Source organism: Rhyacophila brunnea, unplaced genomic scaffold, assembly GCF_057557595.1.
Source record: "Rhyacophila brunnea isolate RB1 unplaced genomic scaffold, BYU_Rbru_1.0 scaffold_14, whole genome shotgun sequence".
Classification (NCBI taxonomy): Eukaryota; Metazoa; Arthropoda; class Insecta; order Trichoptera; family Rhyacophilidae; genus Rhyacophila; species Rhyacophila brunnea.
The window spans coordinates 30871353-30893433 of NW_028232796.1; the positions used below are offsets into that span (position 1 = coordinate 30871353).

At 32.1% G+C, this 22081-nt stretch overlaps 1 protein-coding gene across 1 annotated transcript in view; it reads left to right on the forward strand.

The window, feature by feature from the left end:
• The first annotated feature begins 8009 nt into the window (after positions 1-8009).
• The window catches only part of Gr21a (Gustatory receptor 21a), a 46133-nt gene continuing 32061 nt past the window's right edge, over positions 8010-22081 (forward strand). The window contains exons 1-3 of the mRNA XM_085942382.1: positions 8010-8043; positions 15440-15538; positions 17273-17445. Coding sequence (XP_085798508.1) covers positions 8010-8043; positions 15440-15538; positions 17273-17445 — 306 coding nt within the window. The remainder of the gene's footprint in view (positions 8044-15439; positions 15539-17272; positions 17446-22081) is intronic.

Below are 22081 nucleotides of genomic sequence, written 5' to 3' on the forward strand. Positions count from 1 at the left end.
CTCAAATGACCTAATCAATCAGAACGAGGCACGAAATGTAGTTGACGTGAAGATTTACGTTCTTATTTAAGTGACTATTCTTGCTTTGGTTACTTATGATCATGGACCCCACATCGTGAAGCGGGCACCCAGGCTAGGATCTTTGGTGCCTCCCCTACCTATCGTTAAGGATAAAGGCAGTATGATGCTCTACAGTAACGTTTTCCAAATGGTGTACGCAGTAAAATTAATGTGTATGTTTAGTGTTTTATTGTATACATCCATTTGAATTATATAGATGTTGAATATTGATACACAATTAAAAATTGTATCGTATAATTTTAATTAATACTTTTTTTACTATTGAAGCAAATTTTTGATGTGCGTTTATCTCACTTATCTGGTCGACTCGCCTCGTCGGGCATCTCCTGAGCCCGGGCTCCCAGGCTAGAGCCCTGTCAGTCCCCCCCCTTCCTCCTTGTGGGGGCCATACTTATAATCATAAGATACGTTTTGTTATTTACGATATTTCATTTAATAGAAAGTGATACGTCTATATTTTAAGCTTCTAACACTAACGCAATACGTTTTTATCTCAGTATGGTCCTAGAAAATAAATTTTAAATTGCAAGTTTTTTAAACGAACCTCCAATGCAAAATGACCTCTAGCTTTTTCAATCAATAACTTTACTGACATTATTATAATAATAAAATCAACTTCGCGTTTATTTATAAAAAAAATCTCCAGATAAAAAGGGTTTCCTTCAACATCTTTCTTAATAGGTACGCGATGATGAATATTATTAATTTTAATAGGATTTAGTCAGTAATGCCAAAAAGTTATCAGCATCCCAATATTATGATCACGATATTTCTAGTACATCATTTCTAGTATATCATTTCATCAGTTTAGCAACATTTTTTTAGGTAATAATATATAATATTCTTTTCAACACTATAATAGTCAATGAGGCCTAATACTAGTAGTGTCGTGTAACAGTAGTGTAGATAGTAATATAAGTAAAACAATCACAAATACCCGGACTTTGAAATAATCATATAAGGATATTGTAATTTCACTGAGAATCTAACCCGGATACCACGGATAAAAAGCCATCCTTACTTACTGGATTACGAGGATATAATTTTGTATTGTCTGATCTTTTCGTGTTATGGCCAATATGCGCCGCTTCCAAGCCACATTATGCTACACTATTATTAATTTATTTTTTTATTATAAATTAAAAAAAAACTTTCATAGAATTTAATTTAATGAAATTTTTCGATGTTTCGATTGTTCAACCCTACATTAAACGCTGTGTTTAAAAATTCCTCATTTAAAATGTGTATTACAGGCTGTATTCAGTTGCCGGTCGAGTTTCCGTAGGTAGGTATCTGAAATAACACCCCCGTGACTTTTCCAAAGTGAATGTAATTTTGATTCAATTTATATTTCTGATTTAATGTTTTTCCGATAACTTTCATCGCTGAGCTTTCTTGGAAACTTATAACGAAATCATTAAAAAATAACTATCAGTAAAAGCTCCCATTTTTTCTTATAAAACTTTTTTGTTATTCATATTATTGCAAATTATATACTGGAAATATAATTGCAGTTAAACCAATACATATATATATATATATTTATATAAATATATAGGTATATAGGTAGTGTAGGTAAATGTTTATTTAATATTTCAAAGCAAATCTATTAAATAAACAAAACGCAGACAACATTCTGTCCAGTCTTGTTAACCGAAAAAATCTTGATTCTTATAAATATAATCGCAAATTATTGTTTAATCGATTTTTAAAAGTAAATAAAGTTTAATAATGTTTCATCATATGCGAGTTTTGGACGTTATAAAATCTATTATGTACCATTACATAATATTGTGTTAAATGACAAATATTATACTTATATATCAGTGTCTTTTTTAGATTTTTATCAAAATTTTATGTAGTCTTTATAAACATCGTAATATTTTAAATATTTAAATACGTATTCACTGACGTCATCTGAGGAGTGAGTGGGTCCTATATTATTTTTCGGCACAGTATTTTTTTTAATTAGTTTCAGTATTGACTTAATTATAAAACAGAGTGCTTGCAAGAAAAAAATCTTAAAAACGTATTTTAACATAAATAAAACAATATTATAAACACGTATGTTTTGAGCAAAACATTTAAATTTAATAAAACTTGAGAATCTACAATCATCGCAAGCTGGAAGCTGCGCATTACCTTTTATAAAAAATCTAACAATATGGAACCCAGGAGCTATTTTTCATATTCCGTCAATATTAGCGGCCATATTTTCTAGTCTTGAACACACGTATTAATTAACAAATGGTAGAGTAGCTGCATTTGGTGCTTGCGTCAGGAATTTTTCTGACATTTACAGGTGTGCTATAGACAAATTTCTCAAATTTATTTCTCTTACATACCCGCACTATAAAGTATCTTAAAACAATAGTGGTTGTGATAAAAGCGACGGTTGGTACTTTAAAACTGAACCACGACTAAACGTACGAGCTCTGCTAATATTTATTTTTTTTACTAAATTTTAGTAATATCATGCTTGTATTTTATTAATAATTTTAATTGAATTAAGTATGTTTTATTCTTATAATAATTATATGCTATGACAATCATTTTCAGGAGTAACTGAATTACATCACCAATCCAAGGCACCAAAATTGATTAGCGATGAATCGAATGTCCAGCAATGGGGTTTATCCCCAGTCTATGCCCAAGACTTATTTCGCTCAGAATCCAAATCAGAAGCTACAGAATGAGAACTTGAAGAGACTCAACGCGAGAAATAATGCTAAGAATAAGGAAGCCAACGGTAAATCATGATTCATAATGTTTATTCTTTTGTTTTCTGACGTTTTAAGTCGTACAACTCGTTGATATCGACATGGACTATGATAAAATAATAAATAATAAATGCTCACAATACTGGTTAGGGTAGCTTTCAACCCCCATAATCTATCTCTATATATATAAAAATCTCGTGTCACGATGTTTGTGGTCGAACTCCTCCGAAATGGCTCGACCGATTTTTATGAATTTTTTAATGTGTATTTGTTAGGTATGAGAATATGTCAACAAGTATATTTTACACCGCTAGGTGATTAGGGTATCTCTATCCAGAAAAATTTTCTTTTATTTTTTTGACAATTTTTTTTTTGTATTTTTTTTATTATTTGGCATAAATAAAATCTATAACCCCAAATTTTCACCCTCCTACCCCTACCCTCCCATTTTTTAATCGCGATTTTATTATTTTTATATGAACAAATTTAACCGTCGTTCGTATTTCAAACAGAACGAAATTATTTATGTTGTTAAATGACAGATGGCGCTACGTCCGAGAAGAATTCAAGAGAAGCGTCGTGTCATTTTGACATTTCATTCGGCATATCACAATGCAGTGCGTGCAAAATTTTGTACGATTTATTTTAATTTATCTATTTTTATGGGCGTGTATTACAGTGCACAATGCCAGCAAGACGCAAGGGGGGCCATTTGGGCCGTCGAACGAATAAAGCAACAAACATGCAAAATAGTAGAGCAGAAAAAACAGACGAACAAATCCAACAAGATAACAAAAACGTGCGTGTAAGCATGTTGCAATTGCGTGCATCTCAATCATAAGAGGCACGAGCTGAACGAAATCAACAACGACAATTGGAACGGAACCAAGCGCGCCGGTTCGTAGTTAACACACGCAGAGCAAATGACCGACAACGCCAACAAGTACATCGAACATTTACATCCGCTTCGTTCCTTCGTCTCGCATTCGAGTACGAGCCAGATATTGAATATTCCGCTCATCCGAAAGTGCTGATTGGTGTTATGGACAAAGAATGGCTCCATTGTCATGCGCTCAAATTCAAACATGAGTCAGCCGGGATGTGTTGCTCATCAGGAAAAGTGCAACTACCATAAATTGAGATACCACCAGAACCATTGAACGGCTTGCTCATCGGCACGGTTCCAGATTCAAACCTGTTCCTGAAGTCCATTCGCACATTCAATTCATGCTTCCAAATGACTTCGTTCGGAGCAACAGAAATAGTTCACAATACTGCGGCAAATGGTCAACAATTCCATTCTACGTTCAACATCAAAGGCCAAGTATACCACAAAGTAGGCTCATTGCTGCCAATGCCAAACGAACCCCATACATTTTTACAAATCCACTTCATGGGCGGTGAGGACATCAATCATGTGGATGCACGTTGCGGCTACAATGGCCTCAATTCACCTATTTCCAGGCGCATCGTCGCGCGAACTGGATGCCCTGTTGAAGGAGCACAATGAATTATTGAAATTCTTCAAAGCACACATGCACGAATTGCAAAGTGACAATCACGCTATTGTCATCAATCCTGATAAAACACCAGCTGGAGAGCACATGCATCGATTCAATGCACCTGTTGTTGACGACATTGCTGGAATCATGGTTGGCGACCGCACATCGACGCGAGAAATCGTGATTCGAAGAAGAAACAATAATCTGGAGTTCATCGCTGACACACACCGTTCATACGACGCTCTCCAATATCTGCTAATTTTCTGGTAGGGACAAGACGGATATTGCATAAACATTAAACAACGAGATCCTGTCACAGGTAATCCATTCATTATGAACATCATTAGTCATTTTGAATTGAGAAAATGAATGGTTGATGTTTTTTTTTATCGGCAGTCATCGTCTACAGCGCTCTATTCCTCTTTTTGTCATAGATCCCATCCCCACACACTTACGATACATTCGTTATTTTTTATTTAACAACCAAAATATTCACTAGAAATAATTTATATGGCAGAACAACGTTTGCCGGGTCAGCTAGTAATATTATAATATATAACAACGAAGTAAAAACACCGCTTACATTATTATCAGTAACAGCATTAAAATGTATTTTCAGTTGAGTATTATACACATATGTAGACTATTCGGGATTATGTAACTATTTCCACGCAATCACTCCATGGAGGAATTCACATTTATTTTCACTCACTTAACTGAGGCGCGAGAGGGGCATTTGAAAAGTTTTGCTGTCTCATATTATGGAGGACAGAATAATTCCGATCCCTCCTTAGATTCATCACTTTCAACTCCTGACTCCTCTGTTTCAGAACACGGATACAGAGGATACTAATAGTCACTAAAAATAAATGACAGCATAGCAAGTCCATGATTCTACTTTTATTCTCTAAACTCTTTCTTTAAACACCAAGGTGCGTTGTTATTACATCAGTGCCATGCAGCTTCGTTTCAGGACAAAAAAGAGTGGCAACTAAAGTTTTTTCATTCTAACACGTTTATAGCGTTATGGATGGCGGCTATGTACAAACCACGGCTGCATATGGGGTACCTAACTCAAATTATGGTGATTTTTGTGTTATACCATACCGTTTTTCATCACATTTCTCTGAGATTACTACAGCACGGTTATTTTAAAAGGATGCACAATATAATGGAACATAAAAAATATATATTAAAATATAAAATTTCTTCTAAATATTGTAAAAATAAACTAATATATTGTATTAAAAATACCCATTTGTTATGAAAAAAATGTCTCTGACTTTGTTTGACTCGTGCACCCTCTTAAGTTTTATGATATAAATAAAGAAGTTATATTTTCATAAATAAATACGCTTTGTCTGATTTAATAATATAAATAACGCTTTTAAATTAAGCACAAAGAGAGTTCAAGCAACATTTTGTAATATCAACTTCATATTTCCGAACGCAACTTGTTTGACCTTTGTTTGGAAATAACTATGCACTCTTTAACAGTAAACTTTAAAAACTTATACTTACTGTTATTTTCAATTTTGCTTTAAAGACTTTCACGGGTAGGTATAATATGTGTTTTAGGTATTTTATTATGTTTTCAAGTTGTTACCCTCTATTATTCCGTCTCCACGAGTGCTAGCCGCCTCTGCCCCCGCCAATCTCTGTCGACTGTCTACCCTGCGCAAAACGATAATGCAATATTTATTCTCCATTATCACGAAAAGTAAATCGATGACACAAAATATTTTTTTTTATATCTTTCTATCTAGAAACCATCCATCAATAATTTATTATCGATCAATAGGATCATTGAAGACAAAAACAATTTTTTGGATGTTTTGTGGAAATTAACTATTTGGGATACCGGACTGCTCTCAATTTTTATAATAATTTATTGTCCCCAAATCAACACATGTGTAACATCTATATGTATACGGGAGGTAGGCGAAAATAAAATGTCAGAAAAACGTGACATATTTTAGCTTCTTTCTATATTATGGGGTGGATATTAATATTATAAATAGTATGGCTCTTGCATAACCAAAATTTTATTCAAACAATATGAATAGATACTGTCAGTAAAGTCATTATTTAAATGAAATAATAACAAAGCCTTGTTGTTTTGCTACAGAACAAAGAACACTTCATTTTAACGTTAATCAAATTGAAGGTCACATAATTTAATCACCATTCTCTAGTTTTTCCTAATAAAATTATACTTCTTATTATTGAAGCAGGAACTCTGAACAGTTATTCTATGGCAATACTACCAAGCAGGCTCACTGTACCTTACACTGTATTATGGTATATGCATGGCAATAAACCCTACCCCAGACAATACCTAAATACCTTTCCCCTTGTCCTCGGATGATACTTAAATATAATCGAATCAAATCATGTTCATGTTTATCACTTGTATATTATTATTACATATAATAAGTAAATTTATCAAATAAGAAATATAAACTTCTATTATAATATTATTATAATGCACTTTATTTTAGAAAGTATATAGTTATAGTTGGCGACACTGCTTTAAAATTAATAATACATGACTCTTTTTTTTGTTTTTTTTTTAAATCTGCTTTTGTTTTCCTTTCTGCTGTCACTATTTTTAATAATATCACACGAATTCAAATTTAAACTTGAAAAATTCTAGCCTAATAAAAGCTAAAATCATTATAATGGAGTTCTATCAGTTGTATTTTATAATAATATTATTATGGGTAAAATTATCAAATAATAAGAAATATAAATCTATATAATAATAATAATATATACTTAATACATTTTTTTTTGGGAAAAGTGAGTAAAAAACAATTATTTATGGCACTTGGTTATATTATTATAGTTGGCGATACTGTTTTGAAATATATGACGCTCTCTTGTTTCTGTTTTTTTTTTCAAATCTGCTTTTGTTTTCGTTTGTTCTGTCACTATTTTAATAATATCACACGTATTAAAATTTAAACCTGATACATCTCAGTCTAATAAAACCGTTATAATGGAGTTCTATCACGTAAATACTGGTTCAATTAATATTATAAAGCATATTGCATTTATTATAAAACCTTGATAATAAGAATGCGGTGTCCCTGATAAATCCCCAGGTCGTTAAAACCCATTAGCTGCAATTATTGTTATGACGGGGCAATTGGACTGTATTAAAGGAGTTTAACTGCATCTACGTGATAATGGGAGACGGGAGGAAGGTGGGTTTATCGATTGGAGGCATTTGCCTTTAAGTTATCTTAAAGTTCCGTAAGCGATCAAGATCCAAGGATGTGCCTTTGAATTTAATGTTCACTGTAATTCTTGTACCTAAAAGCAATGCGGCTTCGTCGACGACAATTGGAGTATTTTAGTGATTATACTTTGTTTTATCGGTATTTGATTTGAGACTGAATTTTATTTTATTTAATTAACCCAAGTGTTCACTGCATTAATTTGTATATAGCCCCCATATTAAGGAGGAACATAATTTGTTCAAACACTCACATTTAAGAGAATGTACAATTTTTTTTTATTTTTTTTCCATTTCTTATTCGATTGTATTTATTAATGTATACTTTTTTATATTTATTTAGGTGGTGAAATTGTTGACCAACCACACGTCCGTCCAAAGGTCAGGGAAAATGACGGTGATCTCTTGGAAGAGCATGACAGCTTTTACCATACTACTAAGAGTCTACTGACTCTGTTCCAGATCATGGGAATTATGCCCATCATGAGAGTTCCAAAAGGTAATTTATTTTGACCATTAGCGACCGAAAATTATCATAATTAATTAGATATATTATAATGCCGCAGATGACCGCATGACCATTAATCATTTTTTTTTGCAGAAACAGTTTATCCCATGTTGACAATTATAAATACCGTTTTCTGTCGGCGGAGATGCTTTTCGATCCAATAATTGTTAATTTAGAGTTTGATAATATCTTCATACATTTCGATGCATCATTACCACACACAAGATTAGGTTAGGTTAGATTAGGTTGGGGTAGGTTAGGTTAGATTAGGTTAGGTTGGGTTTGATCTAAAAAGAAAGTTATAAAAAGTCATGCGGCCATCTGCGGCACAATTACCATCAGTGGGTCTATTCTATACTTATCGACCGCTAAAGTGATAGTTATTATCAAACTTAGGGTAGGTTTGTATAAAAGTATTAGCACTTATTGTAACAATTACAACCCACGTATTGTAATTTTTGCAATAAGTGCTATATTTTAACAGCAGCAAGAGAGGCGCTGTTAAAATGTAGCGCTTATTGCAACAATTACATCCAACGTATTGTAATTGTTACAATAATTGCTACTTCTATGATACAAACCTACCCTTTGTTTGATAATATTTATCACTTTATCACTTTAGCTGTCGATAAATACAGAATAGACCCACGGGTGTACTTTTTCTGCACCCACGTTGGCCGCGGCTTCTATATCGAGACATACACTTCACCGTGGTCGTTTCTGGAACTAAAACCGTTAAAATATCGCCACAAGTATCGTACCGACACGTAAATGTCAATACAGGCGCACAGTAGTGCGTAGAACAGATGAAATTTCATGTATATTTGATTCAGTGCGAAGACCTAATCTGTGAAATCGTAAGAAAAACTAATTTTTCCTCGAAAAAATCTGTGAATAGAATTTCCACCCTTTGGAGGCCGGTATGCTCCGCTTAGAATCGAACATGGTAATTTGCTGAATAACTATCCTTTTTAGTATAAGTTATTTAATACTTCTATATTTTAATAAATATTATATGTGTCTTATTCTCCAAAAAATATTTACATATTTTACACTGATTGAAAAAACATAATAATATGTAATATCATCGTCATCGCCACGATCGATCTACTGACTGAATGAAGGCCTCCCCATCCCTGTGGTCATTTAATATCATAGCATCTGTCCAGCGTTCAATCTTCAAATGTGTACAGCCCATTAACATTTCAACTACTTGGCGACATCTGTCACATCACGTACCTTTGTTTGCCTTGTTACCCGTTGTTTTATCTTATTTTTTCGTTATGACTAACGTGCACCTATCCATGCCACATTGCGCTATTCGCAACTTTTGTATCACTTGCATAAATAATAAATATTTAATATAATAATATAATTATTTCTTTTATTGTGTTAACTGTCAATCCATAGTCGAAATGCATTGTATTATTGATTTTAATAAATCGTAAATTTTATCGTCGTGTTTTATAGTATATTTTTTTAGTTAAAAATGTACCCCTGAAGCGGACGAAAACGGTTCAGTTGTTTAATAAAAGTGGAATCAGTTTGATATTAAATTATTTATACAATATTATACCATATTATTAAGTTGTTATTATAATGAGATTCACGTTGCGTACTGTCACGTTGTCACTGCAACAAATTTAGTCTATGGTTTCCCCATTTTGCAGAATATTTTGAACGAACACGATCTCTGTAAATTCAATGATGGAGTAACCTAGTAACGAGTCACTGTAAATTCAATAATATTTTGAACATAACCCAACCTGCAGACCTAAAATGCATAGTGCCAACCGCTAAAAACAACAAAAGACGCGATTTAGATATGAGTCGAAAATGTGTAGGCATATAGAAAATGATAAAAAACGTCCATTGACTCATGTAGGCGTCGATGCAGTACGGTACAACTTGAGGTGACCTCATTGTTGTTCTTGTGATTTTGGCAGATTTTGAACAAGAACTGACAATATTCGTTTAAAGCAGGGGTAGTTAACCTTTTTATACCTACCGCCCACTTTTGTATCTCTGTTAGTAGTAAAATTTTCTAACCGCCCACCGATTCCACAGTAATGGTGATTTATAAAGTAAGGAAGTAGCTTTACTTTATAAAATTTATAAAGCAATGTTACAGCAAGTTAAAGCATATAATAATAATTACTTACCAAATACTTTTTGTCAGACTTTCGCTAAATTTGACAGAATAAATCGTTATAAAACTCACTGTAGTTAAATCTATCTTTTTATTTATACATTCTTTGAATACATACATAGAAACATGAAGTCTGATGAAATTACATTTAATTAATTAAATTATTTAGGAGATCCCTGAGGCTTATGCTGCGAAACCAAATACTTGATATCTGGCTCAATTTTTGAACATTTTGATAACATAATGAAAATGTTTTAAAAACCGGGCGGTAGGGACCTAGTTGACTACTCCTGGTTTAAAGGTTCAAATTGTGCTACGGGATGGGAGCATCAGTCTGATAACATTTTAAACACCAAGAAAAACACATTAAACACTTTTTCCCGTACTTACTGTACGTCACGTGATAGTACGCGACGTGCAGTATAATATAATCACAACTTTATAGTATTTAAGATGACATCACAACTATTTTTAATTTACTTTCAAACACAGATTTCACTAATTGATTTATTTTATCTTTCAATATAAAACGTCGATAAAATGAAATATTTCCGCCAAGTTATTATCAACGAGAAATATTTCGGAATAATATTCCAAATTGATAATCTCAAGTACCTAGTTACTTCTTGCTTCCAATCCACTAAACAATAAAGCGCTCGGCTTGTGTGGAAGTACTTTAACCCAGATTTTGACGTAGCCAGCCAGCGAGGCATTTGCATAAAAGCGTACGGCGTCGGTCCCCCCCTTATGGTGTACTTATTTTGAAGTGTCCCTGAGATTTTCATCACACCGTGGGGAGCGATAATGATAGGAGAAAATAGTAACAAAATGCAGAGAATCGTGGTGAATACAATAATTGCTTTAGAGATATTTAGAACTAAGATAGATTATTATTATAATATTAAATCATTCAAATGACCGGCCAACCATGAATAGTTAACATTTTCTTTGTACATATAGTGATACAAAGGCTTAAAGTACTTTGTGGATAATAGCGCCTATATACGTGCATGGATTTACTGGTAGCAATAGTGAGTATTTTAAACTATCGTGACAATAACTGTTTACACGTAAAAATGCTCTAATCTCATTCTTCAAGAGTAAGCGAAACGCGATGTTGTCATTTTATGGTACTATTTGATAGGTAGTGAAAATCGGTTAACCTCAATCATAGTTCGTTTTTTTTGCGGGTAGGTTCGCCACTATCGTTCTACTGCGCAGGCGTAAGTCAAAAAAGTCCCTACTGTCGCATGAAAATTCAAAACCTTCCAAACTTTTCTGATTCATTCATACAAGCTTGCAACTGCAGGATAATACATGTTTACCCACACATTTTCTTATTATATCCGCGATAATACTTACTGTCAACAGTAAATCCATGCACGTGTAAACGGGGTATAATGACAAAAAACTGGGCACAGTCTTGAATCGAAGGGTAGGTATTTGATAACGGGTACTTAGTCTATGGTCGGATTTATTTCGGCATTAATTTACACATTTGACAAAGCACATTTTATATGATAATTATACACGGTTTTGAAATTGATTTATTTGTTGATGATGAAGCATGATTTTTTTCCCAACCATGTCCGATCCTAATAAGATCTAATGGGCCTCCACGGAGGTTTGTATTAACAGATTTTGTTTTTACGAGAAATGGATGTCAGCCACCTGCTCAACCTATTAGGTGCATACTCGGACTCATACACAGATTGAAAAACAATGTGTACTTGCCAGACCCAAGATTCTAACCTGGGACCCACGAAGCGATAGGCTGACGGTTAAGCATGATTTATGTTGGATAAAATGATGGACGATGAATGCGCTGCATATATATCTAAATATCTAACCTAACCTAAAACCGCGTTCTCACATGGAAAATTTTGACATTTAACGGTCTGTTGAATGTTAAGCAAGAAATCGAAATAGATTTTCCCACATATTGATTAATTAATTGAGTTTTATGGCGAAAGGGACATTACAATATTAAACTTCCGAAAATAACACACTTGCAACAATAATGCATCACTAGTGAAGTGAGGTTTTAGTATAACGGCATGCATCCAAATCCAACCGTTATCGATCGCGATAGCTCAGTTGAGTGTGATACTAGCATTCGTGTGCAAATATACCGGCTGGACATCCATATAAATGAAACGGTTTGGTAATAGGACACGTCCCAAATAATCTATTTCTACTTTTTCCGTATTTCAAGTAGGTACACGAAGTCACAGACTATCGCTAGTTATAGGTACATAAAACGGTAGCATTTTACGATTAAAGATTTTTCGTTAGAAGTTTTCGTTAAGGCTCAGTTGAGGCATGGTCTAAAAAGATCGTCGCTAGGCGATGCGCGGATTTTGCAAATGACGCGAGCCGAACAAAATACAATTTGTCATAAAAATCCATTTAATGTTATGTTTATTGTTATATTACTAATAATAATAGTTTATTCATTGAAATGTTTTCTTTTTTAAGTACATACGTAAAGTTTTTTAGTCATATTTATGAGATTTAAGAATATTTTCATCCGACGCCATGACAAAACAAATCGACGATTAATATTAGGATAAACAAAAAAAATCATTTTTATTTAAAAATCATGATTAAAGGAAACCTCAAATTGTGCCAACCCAATAATATTATAAATTTGATTAATTCTCACAATTTGATAACTTTCCTAAGTATTTTTTTTAAAGTTATGGACTATTTTTAAATTAAATTTTAATTTAGAATGATTGCCAGACTCGTCTGTCTCTAGAGTGCTAGTCGCTAGGTCGAATACCACGTCACGAGATTTCACATGTTTATTTTTCATGACTTTTTTACGCAATATAATGTGCCAATGTACCAATCATTCCCTGTATCAATCTTGTTAGAAAAAAACTCCAATCTTTTAAGGCCTATTTGCTACGTTTAGAAGGAAAATTAGTAATTAGTGCAATTCACCCGTTTTAATAGCTGTGTTCAAGAAAAAGTGTACCTATTATCCTAGCATGATTAAAACTAACTGATACATATTATTCAATTTATCTTTTCAATACATTATAAATACGTTGGATGCTTTTATTTTCACAATTTATTTAAAATTAGATAAATTGATTTTGATTAAAAATATTTTACGCCAAAAATTACGTATTTAGTTTTTAAGCTCATATTATTTAAAAAATATGAAAACTTATAATTAACTTATTATATTATAATATTACCGGAACACTTTTAATAACGGTAGGTACATCAGGCATTTTACCACGTTTTTATTAGCTAGTATTCTTGTTTGTCTGGTACAGATTTTTTCTTGTGCAGTACAACTTTTTTCTTGTTTGTCCAAGATTTTTAACTAACTTTCCGACTAGCTAGACATTTGGAACATTTAGAATATATCAGAACACGACGACAATGCATTCTTTTAATACTTTTGGCCATCTAATTGAATTCATTTTCAGTGTTTTGTATGTTTCGGAAAAATCGTTAAAAGTAATATTTACTACTCACTATTATTGGTGTCTAAAGTGGGTCCTAGCAACTAAATTATTAATATATACGTGCGTTACTATGGAAATCAATATGAAATGTCAAAATGACATGTCTGTATTATATAACATTTATTCAGTATTTCTATCAAGTACAATAAAAAGTTTTTATTAATACATAGAATCGTCAAGTTTATATGATTCAACATAAAATTTAAAAACGTGGTACATAAAAAGTTATTTTTATCTTGTAAATATTGATATTATAACCTATTCCATATTTATTATTTAATCAATAAAATAATTGATCCGCATAGTTTTTAAAATTTGTTTAAGTATAATTTTCTTTGAAATTTTAAATATGTTTCTAAAATAAATTTATTTTTGAAATGTTACATGACTCTTTTTATTTTTGGATTATATTGAAGTGGGGACATGCTCAGCGTACGTCAAAATGGAGCGGTTATGCTATTTTCAAAGCATGATCCTGAACATTCCTTAAACGTTGTAGATAGTCTATTTACGCTATGTCAACGCCCGTGTTTGAACATGTACCTCACCGATTTTTTTTAAACGGTACATGTTCAAACACGCGCGTTACCATGATCTTACTCCCTACTTCATTTATCGTTTGTCAATTTATGGCTACGGCCGTATGTTGTAGCTTAGCCACTGGGAAATGCCAATAGAAAAGGTGTATTTCAAAAAAATACTACCTTATTCTTATGTCAATAATTATTATAAAGCAAACATTATTCATATAATGATTATCACATTTGAATTGTCAAAGACATAGCTTATAATTAATATCTTTAGAATTATCTTCAAATTTGTAAATTTTGCCCATTTTTTGAATAATAAAATGCCTAATTCTTGTCAAATTTGGGATCACAGAGATTATCAATATAATTTTTTATCTTAAATATTTTACAAAAATAATCTCGTCATAAATTATACTAATGGTTTTATAGATGCGTTTAAAATTTAATAAATGTAAAAAATCTTAACACCGCTGCACATTCATGCACTGAAATATGACTATATTCTTAAACATTAGGGCGAGAGCTTTAAAAGAACACTATTTTATGTAATAAAAATACTTTTTGCAGTCATCAAATGTTTAAAATAAATATAGAAGATAACAAGGCTTCAAAATTATATAAATAGATTATCTACAACGTTTAAGAAATTTCCAGGATCATGGTTTGAAAATGCAATAAAAGCTCTATTTTGACCTACGCTGAGCACGTCCGCCCACGCGATTTTGAACAAATGAAAGCAATCCCCGTAAAGTTAACCTGTGTTAAAGCGCCTGTATACGTGCATGGAATTACTGTCGGCAATAGTGCTTATTTAAAATATCATGACAATATCTGTTTACACGTAGAAGTGCTGACTGTCTCTCCAATCTCATTCTTCAAGAGTAAGCGAGGCGCGATGTTGTCATTTATAGTACTATCTGACAGGTCGCATTGAAAATCGGTTAAGCTCAAAATGAGATTTTTTTACCGGCAGGTTCGCCACTATCGCTCTACTGCGCAGACGCAGATCGAAAATAATCTTACTTGCGCGTTGAAATTCGGAACCTTCCAAGCTTGTTTGATTCATGCACGTAATCTTGCCAACTGCAGGATAATACATGTTTCCGATACATTTTCTTACTGTGTGCAGTAAATCTATGGACGCCTAAACGGGGTATTATACACATATACCTATGTTCTTATATAATTTTATAGTGCTAACAATATTTTAATTTTAATTTTAGCCGCAGTAACTTCGTTACGTACTACGTACAAGTGGATTTCCCCCGCAACCTTTTGGGCGTACTTCATATGGACCATGGAATCTTTGTTAGTTATCACAGGTGAGTAACTTTGTTAATTTTATATGGTCAAGTGTATATTGTTTCAATTAATTAGTTCATCCTTGAAAAGCTTCCTCTCACTAAAAGATATCACAAAACTGTACCAGTATGCCAAATAATAAATTGGTTAAGGCGACGTCTTTATATAATGGCATTTACATCAAACTGAATCTTGCATCTTTTATAAAACGTATATCTGGATGAAGATTCAATATCTTTGGACTTCTGTCTCTTGCAGTAACTGAAAAATTACACCATCAAACTCTTTTCTCTTACAGGAATAAAACCTTAGAGGGATGCAATAGCTACCCACTTATTGTATAATCCACACAGGCTTTACCAAACGCAGATAAAGCGTTTTCTTCTTCATTGACATATTTTTTTAATTCAATCTAAACGATTTTTCTTATTTTGAAAAGAAAATCAGCCTCACGTGATTGCTGCCCGGTGTTTGAGTGAAAATCTGTTTGATTCATTTTCTCTCCGATTCCAATCAGAATGTATTTAAAATATATGAAGTGGTGATTCAACGTATAATAGTAAGACTCGAATCTGAAATCTCTAATCTTTAAAAAAAAAATCGGTTAGGTACATGTTCAAACACGCGCGCTACCATTATCTTACTTCCTACTTCATTTGTCGTTTGTCAATTTATAGCTACGGCCGTATGTTGTAGCTTAGCCACTGGGAAATGCGTATAGAAATGGCGTATTTCAAAAAATACTACCTTATTCTTAGGTCAATAATTATTATAAAGCAAACATTATTCGTAGAATGTTTATCACATTCAAATGTTTAAAGACTTAGCTTATAATCAATATCCTTAAAATTATCTTTAAATGTGTAAATCTTGCCCATTTTTTAAATAATAAAATGCCTAATTCTTGTCAAATTTGGGATCACAGAAATTATCAATATAATTTTTTATTGTAAATATTTCACTATAATAATGTCGAAATAAATTTTACTAATGGTTGTATAAATGCTTTTAAAAAATAATTAATATAAGAAATCTTAACACCACTTCACGTGGAGGTACTGAAATATGAATATATATTCTAAAACATTAGAGCGAGAGGTTTAAAAGAATACTATTTTATGTAATAAAAATACTTTATGCAGTCATCAAATAATTAAAATAAATATAAAGGATAATAAGGCTTCAGAATTATGTAAATGGATTATCTACACCGTTTAAGGAATGTCCAGGATCATGTTTTGAAATTAGCATAAAAGCTCCATTTTGACGTACGCTGAGCATGTGGGCCGTTAAGTTTAAAATTTTTACCGTGTAGATTTTTGACTAATTCATCGTTTTAATACTTTTTATATTTATTTTAAAAAACATCGATATTTATAAAAAATATAAATGTGTATAACTTGAAATTCTTTTTATTATATTATATAATATATTATATATTATACATTTATATTAAACAGAATTTTTATACAATTACTGCAGTCTTAGGTCGTGTAAAATTATAATTGAAAAATTGTGATAAACTAGTAACAGTAACAATTCTGCATTACACTTATATAATATCGTGGCGAGCGGTTAAACATATACATGTCAAAATCCCCTTCTGTTCCTAAATGTGCGTGTTTTTTTTTACTTGCAGCTAATCTTTGGATTACGCTTTATTGTGAATATGTTTAAATATCACTGACATAATACATAAACTTATGGGTAGATAATTATTTCAACTAATATCTCCATAATATTGTATTCAACAGTATGTAGAGACCGTCTATCGCACTTCATTGCATCAGAGGAAAAGAAATTCGACGAAATAATTTACTATGTCATCTTCCTGAGTATTCTTGTTCCTCACTTCCTGCTTCCGGTGGCGTCGTGGCGCCATGGAAAGGAAGTCGCCAAGTTCAAGAACATGTGGACACACTATCAGGTGAAAGGTTTCATTTAAATTATAAAATAGGTGCCGATCTAAATACCTATAATTAAAAATCGAGCTCTTCAAATAGATTTCATTTATTAAGCTGTTTATTACAATATCGTTAACATAGATAGCGATAGATTCACCGCTGTGTTGTGTAAATTTTCTATACGTTCGTAAACAAAGCTAACTGAATACACAATATTATTATATTCACACAATAAATATTTACAGGCATTATAATTTCCGTTCTATACTTTGACTATTCAAATCATTGATAGGTAGTAGACATTTCTTTGAAATATATTGGAAATCTTCTTGTATAAAAATTAGTATTGATGATCTTACCACTCTTGGATTGATTAAAACAATCATTATCAAATTAATTAATTAATGTTAAGGGGAGACGTGCTCAGCGTAGGTTAAAATGAAGCTTTTGTTATATTTTCAAAGCATGATCCTGGACATACCTTTAACGTTGTAGATAATATATTTATATAATTTTAAAGCTTTCTTATTAAATTTTATATTTATTTTAAACATTTGATGACTGCATAAAGTATTTTTATTACATAAAATAGTATTCTTTTAAACCTCTCGCTCTAATGTTTTACAATATAGTCATATTTCAGTACATAACTGTGCAGTGGTGTTAAGATTTTTTACATTTATTAATTTTTAAACGCATTTATAAAATTATCAGTATAATTTATATTGACATTATTATAGTGAAATATTTACGATAAAAAAATATATTAATAATCTCTGTAATCCCAAATTTGACAAGAATTAGGCATTTTATTATTCAAAAAATGGGCAAGATTAACACATTTGAAGATAATTCTAAAGGTACTCATTATAAGCTATGTCTTTGACCATTCAAGTGTGATAAACATCCTACGAATAATGATTGCTTTATAATAATTATTGAGCTAAGAATAAGGTAGTGTTTTTTTGAAATACGCCATTTCTTTTGGCATTCCCCAGTGGTTAAGCTACAACATACGGCCGTAGCCATAAATTGACAAACTATAATTGAAGTAGGGAGTAAAATGATGTTAACGCGCGTGTTTCAACACGTACCTAGCCGATTTTTTTAAACGGTAAACAATGCGTCACATAATGGTTATTCTCAGTGGCCATAATATTTTTTTAAACAAATAAAAGACAAATCCTAGCAGACTTAACCCAATGTTTACGGGCTCTTTTAATTATTTTTTTTAATTAACGTGTTAATTTGCATTTGAAAAGCAATTAGCAAAAACACAATTTTGTGCAAGCATTGGGTTAACAACTGATTTTTACCATCTGTCTTGATTGTGAATTATTGTTATTTTGAATCTTTACATCGAGTCGTCGGCCGAATAGAATGATTAATATTTTCCAACCCGATTCATGTCAACAATTATATCAACGGCTTCAGGTCAGTGTTGCCAACCGTACTATAATCATTATAGTATTTGTACTATCTTGAGTTGAAACGGAATCACTTGATGTTGCCTGTAAGAATTTATCTAAAAAAAAGCTCTCGTTAATCACATACGTGTATTTTTTTTTGAAAATGCAGAAAAGTATACGTCGGTCATTCAACGCGTCCAATATTTTTTGCCGAAATAACATAATTATTATGTCTGCGTACTATAATTCGGTGACAAAAATATGGCAACACTGCTTTAGGTTGAACCGATACAGTGTTTCCAACCGTACTATAATTATAGTATTTGTACTATAATTTTGGTCCGCGTACTGTGTACGATATAAAACAGGTATAGTACGCCCAAAATACTATAATTTTGAATATCTGAAAAAACCTATAAATAGTACTAAAATTTCGATATTTTCGTTCGATAGATTGGTGCAAAGTACTATAATTTCGCAATATAAGAATATTCGAAGAACTTGGAAAAAAATGCTCGAATAACGTAAAAAAATCCCTTGACTTTGGTTTAAAATGAAATTTGTTGAATTTATCGGTAAGAATTTTTGGACGGAAGAGGTACCTACATAAAAAGGGGTCTTAGAGTTTCTCAAATTCTCCGTTTTTTTTTTCTTCTGAGAAACAAAAAACCTATACATTTTCAACAGATGATAACGCGTACTATATTTTTTTCCCAAATACTATAATTTTGGAGGCTCTGTACTATAATCCCACTTTGAAAAGGTTGCAACACTGAACCGGTATTTCACAGTGCGCTCGACATGCTCTGTCAGTGCTGTCACTTTGACATTTACTTTTAGAATGAGAGTCATCTGATTGTATTAATGATTTTCAATTTGATAACATTCGAATTAAAACTTATTTTATTCGACTCCTGTATTTGAATGTACCTACCTATATAACTATTTTCCTTTCGATAATTTTTGAAATAAGTATTGTCCGATCATCTTTCTTCAGTGACATACTCGCTTTTCAATATCTATAGGTCGCAGGTTACTTCTATTCTTAAAGCATTTTCCTCTGCGTTCTCCAATGGTTTCCAGTCCAAATCTTTTGGAACATTTGATACGTGGTCGCAGCCATGACCTATTCTGGGTAAAAACTGTTTTCTCGTTCAATGAATAATAGGTACGTTGAATAAAAAAATAGTTAATTAAGAATTATTAGTAAGTTCATGTAAGTTACAACAAAAAATCTTGGGGTAATCCGTGACGTCGGTTAGTAATTACAGTAATACCTACTTTGATTTTAAATACAAAAGCTGATCGCCAATAGTAGTTTAATTTGGAAAGCGCTTCAGTGAGTATTAAAACCAATTAGTAAAAATTAGTACGTGGGAGCGATACCCGATAGATGCAGGTTCGATTCCTGCGGGGTGTCTTACTTTTTTCAAATGATTTTTTCTGTTGGTTATAATATATTTTTTTCAGAAGTGTTTTCATAATTATGTAGGTATATATGATTTACTTATAATTTTTAACACTAGTAACGCATCGTATGTTTTGGACCAATCAAACTAAGCGTCATATATAAAATTGGTACTGAATCATTGCGTAGAGTAATGCAACTTATTGATATTTATGTTTTACAATAATTGCTGACGACGACCTCGTTAAATTGTCGAATCTACAAGTGTACTCATATAAATTAGACAATAATATTTAAGTAAGTATAATGGTGTGACAAGCTAAATATCTAGCAACCAATATACAGCTCATTTGAGGAATATAGTTTACCTGTTAGTAATTAATATTATAATTAATTGTTATATTACTCTCACCGTTGCCAAATACCTGTCAAATCAAACAAAATGATTAATACGTACACAAGGTTTACCTAAATAAGTCAATCGACATTAATATACAGTGACTGAATAAACCAGATGATTTTCTGCTTATAACACGACACGGTACACTTACTATACAGTCCTCCGCAACAGCTGGTGTCTCGCGAGACGTTGGCTAGTGTGTTATTAAAACTATAACCAAAATGTTAATTTTTCGTAGGTACTGTTTTAAGGTCTCAAAAAAAGAATTAAAAGACTATACTAGTATACCTAGAATGATTTACATGTTTTTCTATATTATAATATTTGATGATGATTTCTGGCAGTTTATAGTGTGGTTGATTTTGTACTCATTGAAAAGATAATATTACATTCCTAGGCAAGAATGTAATATTATAGTGGTATTAGTAAAATGGTTTCAGTCTTTTATTGCATTTTGTTTTAAGATGTATGTATGTATTTTGATTTACAATTTTTGTGATTTTCTATTACATATTATAAATAATTGTAATTCTTTGTTAGATAATACTGATGCGAGGCGTTTTTTTTTCAATACAGATTTGTTAAATAACCACCTTTACCGGTCTGTTTTGATGTTTCGTTATTATGTATAAATAACATAATATGCTATTACCGCACTGTGAGCATCAGTGAAACTATTATGAGAGTATCAATAATTGTTTTCTTTCATGACCCGATTAAAATAAACGATTCCACTGACTTTTTCACTTTTTCACATCTAAAATTTGCGTTGTTTGTTTAATGTAGTATAGTAACATATATTGACATAAAATGGAACTAGCGGTCTCAATCTATAATGAAGTTGGTACTCGCGACTAAAACAAACAAAAACTGACGTTAAAACATACAATATATACTATATATTATAATATGTAGATTATAAGGCATAGTCGATATCAAACCTTTCAATGAAACAGTTCACAAATAATCTCTCAATTGAATAATCGTTCCTTACAAACTGTGTTTATCAGCAATAGACAAAAAACTATCAAAATAATAAAGCCATACTATCATGACATGTAATATAAAAATAGACATAAAACAATAAAAAACAGTTCTGTGTTTATTAATCAAATAATCATATAAAAAACTAAACTTAGTAGGTCGAACGAAAACAATATTAGATTTTATTCTGGCAATGCAATAATGGAAAGGTAGCGCAGCACTGCACTAAGCCCTTGGTTAGCCTACAAGCGGCCAGGTCGAGCGGAGCCGAAAAATGTATGGGGACCACCCTGAAAGCGCGGAGAGTGAGCGGTAGACAGTCTGGCCGCTCATCGAATTTGCAGCGTTTCCAGCGGCTTATAAGCGGTGTGTCAAACAAAATTGACTGTTCCCCTCGCCCTTCGTTTGCCCGACTTCCAAAAACGTCTGCAATCGGTAGCGTTGGGAAGCCGCTGCTA